General features: G+C 49.0%; 1 protein-coding gene across 5 annotated transcripts in view; it reads left to right on the plus strand.

Annotated features, from left to right (window-relative positions):
* Positions 1 to 13,796, plus strand: part of DNAH2 (dynein axonemal heavy chain 2) — a 131,281-nt gene that overhangs the window by 9,037 nt on the left and 108,448 nt on the right. For all 5 annotated transcript variants that reach the window (XM_061588226.1, XM_061588228.1, XM_061588225.1 and 2 more), the window contains exons 3-6: positions 5,135 to 5,226; positions 8,119 to 8,289; positions 9,169 to 9,397; positions 10,628 to 10,738. In XM_061588226.1, coding sequence (XP_061444210.1) covers positions 5,135 to 5,226; positions 8,119 to 8,289; positions 9,169 to 9,397; positions 10,628 to 10,738 — 603 coding nt within the window. The remainder of the gene's footprint in view (positions 1 to 5,134; positions 5,227 to 8,118; positions 8,290 to 9,168; positions 9,398 to 10,627; positions 10,739 to 13,796) is intronic.

Here is a 13,796-nt window from a genome sequence, read left to right on the forward strand (position 1 = left end):
CCTGAATCTTCTCTTCTACAGGCTAAACTTACCCAGTTCTTTCAACCGTTCCTCAAAAGACTTGGTTTCCAGACCCCTCCCCATCTTTTATCTTCTTGGTATTGGCCCAAGATTCCAGCTTGCCAAGATTTTTTGCCTTCCGTGGTGTTAGCTATCCTTCCCAGCTTTGTATAATTTGCAAATTTGATAAGCATCCTCCCTACAATCTTCACCAAGTCATGTTGGCCAGCACCAGGCCGTCCTCCAGTTTGACGTGAAAGGGATTAATAAGCACTTATTGGGAATGGTTGTTCAACCATGGTTGCGGCTGAATGTAAGAGGAGTATTGTCCATCCAACTTGTCTAGAAGGATGTCATAGGATACCCTGTTGTATGCTTTGGTGAAATCAAGATATATTATGTCTATGGTGTTCCCATGATCTACCAGAGTAGTAACTCTGTTGAACAAGGAAATAAGGTTGGTCTGGAATGACTTCTCGATGCAACTGTGCAGGCTGCTAATAATCAATACATCCTTTTCTAGTTGCTTACTGATGGACTACATAATAATCTGTTCTAGAATTTTCCCCAGGATTTATGTCGTGCTGACTGGTTTGCAGTTTCCTGGAACTGCCTTCCCCCTTTCTTTTGAAGACAGGGACAACATTTGCCCATCTCCAGTCTTCTGGCACCTCATCCCCCCAAAAAAAAATTCTCAAAAGAATTTACAGCCAGCAGCTCTGAAATAACATCCGTAAACTCTTTCAGCAACCTGGAGCACCATCTGGCCCTTAGAAACTTGAACTCATTTGACCTCTAACCACCACCTAACCCATTCTGGGCTTTGAGTCCCCTTTTATATAATTTATTTGATTTTTCCCATGTTGAACCCAAAGATCAAGGCAAAGTGTAAGGAGTCCCCCTTTCTCTCTGCCACCTATTAACAACACTTTGCCATCTTCTCCAAGCAGCAGATGTGCCCCTCCCTTGTTCTTCTTGCTCTGAACATCACCAACAAAGCCCTTGTTTGTGTGTTTGTTTAATATCCTTCACTAGCTTGGCTCAGTTTTTATTATTATTTATTTATTTAATTTGTATCCCGCCCTTCCTCCCAGCAGGAGCCCAGGGCAGCAAACAAGGCACTAAAAACACTTTAAAACATCATAAAAACAAATCTTAAAATACATTAAGACAAAACAGCGTTAAAAACATTTAAAAAACTTTTTTAAAAGGGTTAAAAACATTATTAAAAACATATTAAGCAATTCTGACACAGACACAGACTGGGATAGCTCTCAACTTAAAAGGCTTGTTAGCCTTCCTTATGCCATCCTTACAGGTGTGGGCAACTCTGTTGTAATCCTCCTTGGTTAAAAGTATGGGTAATTTTTTGGGGAGGGGGACGGATTTCTTGTTAACTTTTTAAATTGAGGCGGATAGAGGAGTAGCTCAGTGGCAGAACATCTGCTTTGCAATGTCGACCCAGTCTGCGGCAGCTGTGAAAAAGGCAAATTCCATGCTAGCAATAATTAGGAAAGGTATTGAAAATAAAACAGCCGATATCATAATGCCGTTGTATAAATCTATGGTGCGGCCGCATTTGGAATACTGTGTACAGTTCTGGTCGCCTCATCTCAAAAAGGATATTCTAGAGTTGGAAAAGGTTCAGAAGAGGGCAACCAGAATGATCAAGGGGATGGAGCGACTCCCTTACGAGGAAAGGTTGCAGCATTTGGGGCTTTTTAGTTTAGAGAAAAGGCGGGTCAGAGGAGACATGATAGAAGTGTATAAAATTATGCATGGCATTGAGAAAGTGGATAGAGAAAAGTTCTTCTCCCTCTCTCATAATACTAGAACTCGTGGACATTCAAAGAAGCTGAATGTTGGAAGATTCAGGACAGACAAAAGGAAGTACTTCTTTACTCAGCGCATAGTTAAACTATGGAATTTGCTCCCACATGATGCAGTAATGGCCACCAGCTTGGACGGCTTTAAAAGAAGATTAGACAAATTCATGGAGGACAGGGCTATCAATGGCTACTAGCCGTGATGGCTGTGCTGTGCCACCCTAGTCAGAGGCAGCATGCTTCTGAAAACCAGTTGCCGGAAGCCTCAGGAGGGGAGAGTGTTCTTGCACTCGGGTCCTGCTTGCGGGCTTCCCCCAGGCACCTGGTTGGCTACTGTGAGAACAGGATGCTGGACTAGATGGGCCACTGGCCTGATCCAGCAGGCTCTTCTTATGTTAAGGTCCCAGGGCCGATCCCTGATGGTGTCTCCAGGTAGGGCTGAGACTCCCTGCCTGAAATCCTGGAGAGCCGCTGCCAGTCAGTGTAGACAGCACTGGGCTGGGTGGACCAATGGTCTGACTCAGTCTAAGGCAGCTTCCTGGGTTCCCTCCTTCCCTCCTTTTAAATATGGGTCCTTTTAAAGTCTCAGTTACTCAGAAAGCTACCTCAGCAACAACACAGAGATTTCTGTCATTTTTCCTTCTCACTGAAATAGATTGTGATTGAGTCTTCAGCATTTCACTCCCTTCCCTCTTGGACCCTTTTTCTCCTTCAGAAATTTCTAGCCTTGGGTCTTACCACCTTTTCTCTGAGTTCATTGAAATCAGCTTTCCCAAAGTCCAGGGTACACACCTGACTATGCTTGGCTTTCGCATCCCTCACTACCACAAATTCAAAGATGACATGGTCGCTTTCCCCCAAGGCTCCTGCCACTTTCATTTCATCAACTACTTCTTCTCTGTTGGTCAGAATTGACTCCAGGATAGCAGAACTCCTTGTTCCTTTCGAGAAATGACATTGGGAAAGCGAGGCGAGGGAAGATTTCATAGGATGTTCCATTCTTAGCACAGATGTAGACTTTTGGCAGGCGTCAGTTGAGAGCCCCTGTTGCTGCTAAGGCCCACCTTGTGTGAAAGTTCCGTGGTCTGTTCCAGGGAAGCATCACCGGTGCCTTCCACCCAGCTGGGTGGTTTGTAGCAGATTTCCACAACAGCATCACTTACATTTCTCTTCCCTTCTTATCCAGATGCTTTCAACAAGACTTCCACTCTCTGACCCATGGATGTCCACGCAGCTGCATACATTCTTTATATGTATTGCTATTCCCTCTTCCTCCCTGATGGGTCTGTTCCTTTTGAACAAGCAACTCCCTACAGTTGCCTAATCCCACCCAGTCTCAGTGACACCCTGTCAGATCATACCCTACCTTGCTTCCCATAGTAGGTTTTCAAGTTCATTCTCTTTATTTCCCATGCTCTTTCCTTTAGTAAATAGATATTGGAGGCCCTGAGGATGTCCTGCTTCCTCCTGTTGTCCCACATGGTCTTGTGCTTAATACTTGGCTGAGTATTTTTGCCTCCTTCCCACTGGGGAGGAGAGCCTGGGTGGGAGTCCAGAATCTGTGAGTTCAAATCCCCGCTCGTGTATCCTGGATGTCAAGGGCTTGCTAAAGATCACCCCCAGTGAGTGGCTCAGGGGTTACGTGCCCTGCCACCTGTGCAGCCGTGGGCAAGCTGCAAAGTCCCAAGGAGCCCAGTTGCCCCCCTGCTGGCAGTTGCGGACAAGGAAGGGGCTGGCTTGTGCAGCTGTGGCAAGCTGAGCAGGCCCTAGCCAGCTGGGGAGGACTAGCCTCAGAGGGAGGCAATGGGAAACCCCCTCTGCATACCACTTACTATGAAATCCTTATTCATAGGATCGCCATAAGTCGGGATCGACTTGAAGGCAGTCCATTTCCATTTCCCTCATGGGATTTAATTTTAAGACCTGATCAGGCTTGCAAAGCTCCTGCTGAGCATATCATTCCCAGTGCTTGCGAGGTGCCCCCTGCTCTCTGCCAGGAATCCATCCTGTTGGTAGCAAAGTCCATGGTCTAAGAAACCAGCCCTTTCCCAGTGACACTGTCTGAGCAGTCAGGTCCTCAGTTCCAGGACTCCACTTTCTCTACCAGTGCCTTGACCTTCAACAGAGGGTCATGATGGAAACCCCACTTGTGCCCGCAAGCCCTTCACTTTCCCATCCACAGCCTCACATTAGCCTCTGGAGAGCCATTCAAGATTTCTTCTGGCTGTGTCATTTCCCCCCACGTGGATCATCTTCAGGACCAGGAAGTAGTCAGTGGGATCGATGCATCTTGGCAACCTATCTGTTACATCCTGAATCTGTATGTCAGGACGACAGCACCCCTCTTGAGAAGAGACATAGCAGGTCTGGGCACAACAGTCTCTGCCCAGCCCCGTCACCACCCACCACCTGATGCTGTCTCTCTGAGTGTCTTTCTTAATGTTCTGTGGAGAGTGTGGTGGTGTTTCTTCTCCAGAGGAACCAGGGCCACCCTCTGTGGGAGCAGCCTAGTATCGTTTGTGTGGTTCCAGTGGCGCAGCATGTCTCCGCCTTCTCCTGGTCCTGCATGTCATGCTCTTACGCGAACCTGCTTCTTGTCCTTTGCATTCTTCTCCAGGTAGGGCCATCTGAAACCATGGAGAGCTGCTGCTGGTCAGAGCAGAACACACTGACATAGATGGACTATTGGGCTAGCTCTGCATAAGGCAGCTTCCTGTCTTCCTCTTTGTTGGGAGCCTCTTCCCTCTGGCGCCCTTTCAGCAATGCATCTTGCCCCTCATCTGAAAACCTCTCACCCTCTCTGGTCAGCTTGTGTGTAGAGAGGTGTGTGCCAAGACTCCATTGTCAAAAGCTGTTAGCTCATCCTTGTGAGATATATGCTGCCCTCACAGACCACGATGCTAAGATCTCTAGATGAATCTACCATCTCCCTGAACTTCCCCTTAACGTTCCCCACTAAGCTCCCACGCTAAACCCTCTCTGTTGGCTCGCACTGGTCGCTCCCTTCCTAGAAAGTGTGAGTTATCCTACAGAGCTGTGCTCTGGTTACTCACCTCTTTGGATTGGCTCGGTGGATGATGTGCATGGGGCTGCAGTGGATGGTCCTTGCTTACTGGAGCGTGTGTGGGGGTGGCACTAGATGGCCGTCTGGATCCTTCCGACTCTGTTATTCTTTGGGACTTGCCCCCAACTCATTGCCTGGCAACTGTGCTGGTTTTCATGCTCCCACCACTAAATCTGCCTGAAAGGTGCCGCATGCCTTGCTGTGCTGCTGATTTCTGCCCCTTTGCCTTTTGCTCACCCCTTAGGAGCTGTTGCTTCAGTGTTGCTGTATGAGAAGGAAGAGAGCAAGGCAGAGTTAGTGATCCCTCCCAGCCCTGTGGAGCACGAGGTGGATTTGGTAAGTTGGAAGGCTGGCTATTATACCAAAGGGAGAAGATGTCTCCTGGGCCCAAATGCTCCGTCCAATAGAAACCCAGGACAGAAAGTGGATGATTGCCTGTGCGCAGAGTCCTCCCCAATTTTGTCATATTAGGGCCGAGAACATCTGGCTCTGTACTTCCATGCCAGATGTTATGCTCATTTGATCCTGATTTCCCAGGTTTTCTTTGAGAAGCTCTTAGGAATGAGGGGGGAAAGTCTTAATGTGTTTTGAAAAAAATGCACGCACACTCTCTGTAAGCCCAAAGCGTGGCTACTGCCCAGTGCTCAGTTTGCTTCTCCTGCTCATTCTGTGCTGTTCCTACCCTTAATTCTCCTTCCCTCCCTGTCCCTACTTCACCTTTTCCTCAGCCAGGAACTGTGTTGCTTTAACAGCAGAGCACCACAATCTACAGAAGCTCTGCGGAGTGACTGTCTTGCAATCATCTTAACAAATTAGTCCTCTTCCGCCTCTCTTTGAGGGCCCCCATGAGGGTTTGACTGAACAAGGGAGATGGAAGACGATCAGGAGCCTTGAACTCCCCTTTTTTATTTGCTATGCAGGCCAGGCTGGTGGCTTGTGTGATTTATTTGCCTCTGGGGAGGGGGGCGAGCTGTGGGAAGTGACAGGCTGTGGGGCGAGGCTTGTCCCCACATCTTGCAAAGTTAAGGGCCAAACTAGATGATACATGAAATGAGTGATTGCATGGAACCCACTTGTCTGATTTTTGTTATTGAAATAGCAGCCATAGGGCAGTCGGGGTGGATGGGATGATCAGGACTATGCTGTGAGGGGGGGAGGGGAGAGGTTATTTAAACCCTTTTTCCTCATGCCTCAGTCCTGATGAAAATTGTCTCCGAAGCTGCTGTTCATGGGACTGCAGCAGATGGGGAAAGAGATATCCCCCCCCCCCAGCATGGTGTGGTCCTGGTCATCCTACTCCTCAACAATGGTGGCTATTTAAAGAACAAGAATCAGGCACACCAAAGGTATTAAGACTGATTTTACATCTTGTCTGGCTTTAAAACGGACATCTTGCTTTGTAGCCTCACTTGCAGGGCCCATTGGGGGAGGCAAGGGACAGGGGGACCAGCTCACCCCTTGGCTGCCTCTGCACCCTTTGTCCCACAAAGGCTGAGGATGGGATAGGTGAAGGGAGGCCATCCTGTACTCTGCCAGGTCATTTGGGGCCATAAAGGAGGGGCTCCTAGCTTCTTTTGGTGCTAGGGTGGGGGGGAACCTTCACCCCGCGTACCTAATTAGGCACGCCAGGTCTCCCTATTTGGTCTGTAAGGGTGTTTCAGGCAAGTCAAGCCAAGCCCACCTGGTCTACACCCAAGGTCATCTACTGTGAGGACAGCTGTGGGGCACTGAAAGGGTTTTGCAAAGGGCTCCTTGAGATCTGGCTGTCAGCTGATTGTCAGGTCTTGGAGAGCGCTTTGAAAGGAGCATTGCAAACTGTGCATTTGCCTACACGCAGTTTGATTTCAGACCGTGTGGGCAAAAAAAGGGTCACCTGATGGCATTGTGATGTCAGGTGATTGACAGGTGGGTGGCCCTTGGCTTGCAGGGGGGTGGGTGGAATAAAGCTCTGCCCTGTTTTGGTCAGATCCAGTTCCCCACCCAAGTTCTAGCTCATGGGAGATCAGGCTGTCCTTGGCTGTTACTCCAGGCAGCTGTATCCTTCCTCCAGTATCAGAAGCTCTGAGTTCCAGTTGCTGGGGAGTTCAAATGGAAAGAGTGCTGTCACACTGATCTCCTACTCGGGGCTGGCCACTGTGAGAGCGGGATGCTGGAGCGGATGAGCCCCCTTTGGTTTGATCCAGCAGGGATATTCTGATATTCTAAGCCACTCACTCTTCACCAGTCACCTTCCTTTGATTGCCTCACTGCTGAGAGCTAGATATGCCTGCCGCTTCCTGGCCTGCCCGGGTGGCAGGGGGGGGGAGGAGGATAACGTTCCCACTGTAATTCCTTAGCTGTTGGTCAAGTGGCTGAACAGTGACTAGCATCTTGGGATTCATCCCTCTGCATCTCTGCCTTGAGCCCTGCCTGTGGAAACCGATCAAAGGGGGCCTGTCTTGTCCAGCATCCGGTTCCCACAGCAGCCAGCCAGCTGCCTCTTCCAGGAAGCCCACAAGCAGGACACGAGTGCAACAGCAGCGCTCTCCCCACTTGTGGTTCCCAGCAACTGGCCTTCAGAGGTGGGGGTGGAAGGATCTGTCGGACACTTGCAAAAATGGCTGTTAGGCGGAACTGCAAACAAAAATGTGTATTTTATGAGGAACACACACTAAAATATTAAAAGTTGATGAGGATTTTTTTAAAAAAAATGCAAATTGATGTGGAAATGTGAGGAACTAAACTTAAGATCGGAAAACGAGAAACCGAAATGGACAGATTTGTCCGTTCCTATTTGGAGGCATATGTGTCGTCTTCTCCATGAATTTGTCTAATCTACTGTAGCTACTAATACTTTAGGCTTTGATGGATGCCACGAAAAAACAGGGAAGACTCTGGGCAGCCTGTGTGGATTCCATTCCTGTGTCTAAACATGTGGGAGATTGTGCAATCCAACATTGTCTGTCTAGACTGCAGGCCCTGGCATAAGCACATGCTCAATCTGTTCTCCCTACACGGTCGGAGGCAGCGTGCTTTTGAATGGCAGTTGCTGAAACCCACCGAGGGGAGAGCGGTCTGTGGCTCAGGTCCTGCTTGCAGACTTCCCATTGGGGCATCTGGGCGGCCACTGCGAGAACAGGGTGCTTGATTAGAGTGGGCCTCCTTTGGGCTGCTCCAGCGGCAGGGCTGCTCTTATATCCTTAGTCTCTCTCGCTTGCTTGAAGTTTGCATTTCTCCCTCTTGGTCCAGAAACCCTGCATCCGAAGCCGGTTGGCCCTGTCTGGCCTCAGGGAGGAGATGTGGAGGGAAGAGCATGAGGCTACGATGGATCAGTTTCTGAAGGACGGCACCAAACAGATGCTTGTGTTCTACATTGACGACTTTGCCGGGTTGAAAGTGGAGCTGCTCATGCCACACCAGGTTGGTTTGGCTGTGCATCATCTCCTAGAGCTCCTGATGGCTCCTCTGTTGGTTCAGTAGGGGCACCAGAGAGGCAGGGTGAGCCCCTTCCTCCACAGCAGAAAAACATTGGAAGAGCCCTGCTGGATCAGAATGAAAAAGATCCATCAGTCTAGCATCCTAGGGTAGTTCTGGGAAGAGAGCTTGGCCTTCTTCTCCTGTTGCTTATCCTCAACAGCTAGGACTCAGTGGTATACAGCCTTTGAACCTGGAGGCTCCATCTAGTCTTCATTAGCAGTAGCCACTGATCGCGACTCTACCAGATCCTCTTAGTAGGTGGGGCCTTTCCAGCCCTCAACACCTCATTAGTAGCTTCCCTTTTGGCCTGATTGCATCGGATGCATTTTAGTTGCTGCAGGTCTTTGCATGCAGAGGGTGTAAGGGCTGCTGCCGCCTTTTTGCCTTCCTGCTTCTGAGGATTGGTCTCTGTAGTGTTGTGTATCTCATGGTGGTAGCAGATTAAATCGCCCCCTGCCAATCCCCAAGGCCATGTTGCCTAAAAGCAGTGGGGAATCCCAGTTCTTCATGAAAAACAAAAGGTTTCATGTTTGGTTGCAACAACCGGCTACTCAACCTCTGTCTGTTTCCAATTTGGCATTTGGTCTGATCCCTGGAGCAAGTCTCTGTGGTGAGCATCCCTGACGTGGATTGATGTGGCAGTCCTGGTGCTGCAGCTGACAGTTTGGGGTTGATCACCTCCAAGAGTTCAGTCCTGGACACTAGAAGGGTGTGAGGCTAGATGCCAGGCAGTTTAGAAGCTCTGTTTCCCGCAGCTGGGGATCACTAGGATTAGATTCTGCTGAGGGTTATGCCATCCCTAATCCAGCGTTGTCCCCGCAGGAGCAGAAACAGCTCACCTATTTCATCCGTCAAGATAACATGGAGATCACGGAAGAGAACTTCCACGAGGTGGTGCAGTTTGGCACTGTCCGGAAGCCCTACATTGATTCCCTGATGCGCATGCTTAACGCGGTCTACCTCCCCCGGCTCTTTCACAAGACAACCTGGCCTGAAAGCATAAAGAATGAATTTTTCTCAGAAATTTACCACTTCATGACCTCTCTCACTGGTAGGTCTCTCTGCCCTCCTCCATTCTTGGACTTGCTGTTTATATAGGGCTGGGTTTACCATTTTACTAAGTTCTAAGACATTCCTCTAAAGATTTGCCAGCGTAGTTTGGATTGATCTGTGAAATTCAGTGCACCTCATGTCCCTTAATGCACATCATCCCTGTTCCCTGGTCCACAATTTCCCAGCCTTCAAAGCAATTCCTGCTGATAGTCCATTGTCCATCCTGTTCTTAGGCTGTGAGCATTTCCCCCCACCTTTCACTTCTGCCACAGAAGCTGCATTCTTTATCTGCATTCTCTTGCTGACACCTTTCCTTTGAGTGGATGGAATGTTCCTGTGACATCACAGCCACAGTAGTTGTAGAGAAGCTCTCTGACAAACAAGGGACAACGTGAATATATCTTTTGTATTTTTAACATGTAAGATGGCTGTCCATACGCTTAGTATCTTTGTACTCGCAGAGTTTCTTGGATCCTTAGTTCCCCCCCCCGTCACCCTTCAGCAAGTGCATGTCAGAATGCATCCATATTTCTCTTTCCTGGATAGTTTTGGAAGGCATTAGGGAAGCTGAGTACATTTCCTTCAATATGCCATCTGCATACTCTATTTCCATGAGGTCTTTGCTTCCCCACACAACCTGGGACTTTGGAGCAAGGGATAGGGCTGCTGGGTATCAGGGTTGTCAAATGGAAGGAATGGATATTAGGGCCCTGGTGAGGAACCATGAAAGGTCTTTCTCGGTCTATGTCTTCTGGGAGAACTGTGCCTTCCTCCTTTTCCCCTTCTGTCCCTGTACAGTAGGGCCCCACTCATAAGGCAGGTTAGGTTCCAGGTCCCCGCCGGAAAGCGAAAACCTCCGAAAAGCGGATCAGCGGTAGCGTGGAGGTCTGGAACCTAACCTGCTGATTGCACCAGAGGAGGAGAAGATCAGATCTTCCCCTCCTCGGGCACGATCAGCTCGAGCGGGGGACTCTGATCTCGCCCGAGGAGGGGAAGGTCAGCTGGAGTGCGGGGAGCTCCAGCCCCCCTCCAGCTGATCCCCCCGCTGGCGCCGTATTAGCGGAATGCCAAGAAGCGGGGCCCTGCTGTAGATGCAAGACAAGGCACTTCCTAGTAATGGCTACAGGAAGGCCCTTCCTTCCCCCAATAACCCTGCAGTCAACTGTTCCGCAGAAAGAGGCATTTCTGTTTTTAACATAATGCTCTACTCCACTTTGTCCGTCTCCAGACACTCGCTCCAAAATGAGGGGCCGCACTGTCCTCTACATCCCGATAGAGTCGCTGATGATAAAGACTGAGGTGGCCTTAAAGGACAAAGCCCTGATTCAGCGGCTGGAGAGTAAGTGACTGACCTCTGGGGACCGGAGCCAGGAGGTGGGAACAGGTGCAGGGGTAACAGGACCAGCAGAAGAGGAGAAGGGCTGATGGGTGTGTGTGAAGCTTAACCGAGAGGCTTGCAAGCAGAGGAGGAGCGCTTGGACTGTAAGTGGATTAACCCCAGCAGCATATGAGCTGAATCCATCATTCCCAATCACAGAAAGCAGGGTTTGTCAGGCTGTGAGCATCTACAGGGTCCTGTTGTGGGGTTATTAGTTTTGCCGCAGGCATTCTGTCAGGTTAGGCCTCTCCCCAGCCCTCCGTCTCACTGTCATGTGCTGCCTTCTGGCTCCTCCCAATACCCCATCAAAATTCTGCACCACACACTGAACAGGATGTGCAAATAAAGAAAACAAATGCACTGGGATGAGTCCCCACCCCACCCCTTCTTGCTGTATTATTGGAGCATTCACATTTTCCCAAAGATTTTGGCAAGGTCTAGGAAAGGTGTGCAGGCCGAGAGAAAGACAGAATCTAGGGGACTGGGAAGAGACAGGCCGTTGTGTGTACAGAAGAGAGTGGCTTCAGGGTCCCCTCCCTGCAAGCCCTGTTTGGACCCTTCTGGTTGTTGAGGAGCCTTTCACCTGCCCAAGGTACACCCTTTTAGAGCTGTGCTATTTTGGAGTCCACATGGGTGCTAGATAGAGAGAGCATGAAGCACTTCCGCTCCTTGCACTCTTGAGGGCTAGAGACCTGGTCTTTTCAAACTGGAACAGAGTTTTTCTTTATTCCATATTTAGCACAGGCCCCTGTGATATACTGTATGCTCACTTCCCTTTTCTGGGCGAGATAGGTGTCTTTAGCCATGTGCTGTTGATGTGAATGAATCCTGGTGTTGCTGGCAGCCAAAAAGGGTCTTGCCTGCTGTTCCTGTGGAATGGTGGGGTGACTTGTTGAGGGCAAGTACTGGCATATCTGGGAGAGATTGAGGCAATCCCAAGATTGCTGGGATTTAAGCAGACTTGCCAACGAACTGAGACCTTCACCCTAAGCAGAGCCCTGCTGGATCATACCAAGGCTCCATCTTGTCCAGCATTCTGCTTCCTATGGTGGCCAACCAGATTCCCTCCAAAAACACTTGGAAGGCAATAGCTGCTCCCATGCTTTCCCTTCCTAAACATACAGCCACCGATAGACCTCTCATGAAAACAAAAGAAGATCCTTACAGCTGGGTCAGAGCCAAAGGCCCACTCCAGTCCAGAGTGCTGTTCTCACAGCCGCCAGCCAGGTGCCCCACAGGGAAGCCCACAGGCAGGACCAGAGTGTGACAGCAATTTCCCCACTCTGGATCGCCACTAACTGTTATCCAGGGGCATTCTGCCTCTGATCCTGGAGGCAGAGCTTCACCCTTGATAAACTTATCCTCCTCCATTAATTTTCCCCAGCCCCCTTCTTCCCAGCCCCCTTCAGCAACCACATCTTACTGAATCATAGAGCTGGAAGGCACCTCAGAGGTCATCTACCACACAGGCCACTGCCAATGCGGGGAATCTTGTGGCAGCGAACTCTACAAATGAATCAGACACTTGTCTTTTCTGAATCTTTTGCTAGTCTGTTTCATCGGGTGACCCTCCCCCACAAGTTCTTGTATTTTATGAAAAGGGGGGGAAGTCCACCTTTCCCCACTTTCTGCTCATCATGCATGATTTTATAAACCTTATGTTATGTGTCATGCTCTCCCTCCATTCTCCCTGACTGCTGCCTCATGATGGGCAACTGAGTTATAAGATGGTGGAGGTGAGTCATTCTTCATCTTGCTCTCCAGCACTTCCTCTTCTCAGGTCTATTAAAAATCTTGTTGTTATTATTATTTTGGAAAAAATGAGCTGATGGTGGTAATGTTGAGAGGAATGTGCACCAACCATCTCAAGAATAAGATTGGGGGGGAGGGAATCCTGGTCCTTGATCTTGAAGTCAGATCGGTGTGTGGTTTTGTTCTTGAGATGTGTGGAGCAGGTCACTGCAGGGCTGAACTGAAGCATGTTCAGGCTTGCTTTCACCACCAGGGGTGCTTCCAGATGGAGGCAATATCTTGCAAATGGATCTTTGAGGTCTGATTTTTTTCTGTGTGCGCAACTGGCACATGGGGGATTCGGCACATGTGCAGTTTAAGTCTTATACTTTCATAGCTATGTGCTCTTTGGTGGGAGTGCAACACACCAGTTCTACTTGGCGGTGGGTTTTTTTTAAATTAACGTACAGATCTTGTGCAAAACTGATACCTATCTATACTGAAATGATGATAAAAAGACTGCACAAGACCTCTGTATCAAAAATAATAAAACATTCTGATGTATATACTGAAGTCTCAATCTCCAAGGTAATTCCCCAGATGTGTTGAGATCTTGAGAAAATGGTTCCTCCTAACTGGGTTGTTGGAATTCCAGTGTGCCTTCAGCATGTGGCAATCTATATCTGAGCCACTAGAAACGTTTTAACATATTTCTTACAAACATCAGTTTAGTGTGGCTACCTATCTGGATATTTGGATGGCTTTTATTGACTTTTATGTTGCAATGAAGATGAATGTAGTGATGGCTATTGTATCCCTAATGCAAACTGATAGGGTTTTCCCCTTTCACTCCTCCATCGTTTCCCTTTTTTTTCTTTGTTAAATTGTGATAAATAAAAGAAGCAAGAACGGCTAGTTTGTGCTCAGGTGAAGAGTGAAGTCGGAGTGTGGTGATAGAGACCCCCCCATGACAAGCTGCCCACCAAAAACGAAAAGGAAAAGGAACTCGCATGCTTCCACACCTGTGGTGATTGTGGACATATAATGGTTTTTTACTTAGTGGGTTTTCTACAGGGAAGGGAAATCCGGATTAAAGGTTTTATAGTGTAGTGCTGAGTAATCAGTTATGTCAGCGCAAGGGTATCTGCTCACACAGTGGAAATTCTCCCTCTCTCCTCTCCCCACCCGTGCTCTGCACCCTCTCAAACTCTGCTCCAGAGGGTTGGGGGAACCTCCAGAACAGATTTGGAGGCATGCGGGGGGTGGGAGGAGGGGGGGGGAAGTTCCA

Source organism: Rhineura floridana, chromosome 11 (genome assembly GCF_030035675.1).
Source record: "Rhineura floridana isolate rRhiFlo1 chromosome 11, rRhiFlo1.hap2, whole genome shotgun sequence".
In the NCBI taxonomy this organism is placed as follows: domain Eukaryota; kingdom Metazoa; phylum Chordata; class Lepidosauria; order Squamata; family Rhineuridae; genus Rhineura; species Rhineura floridana.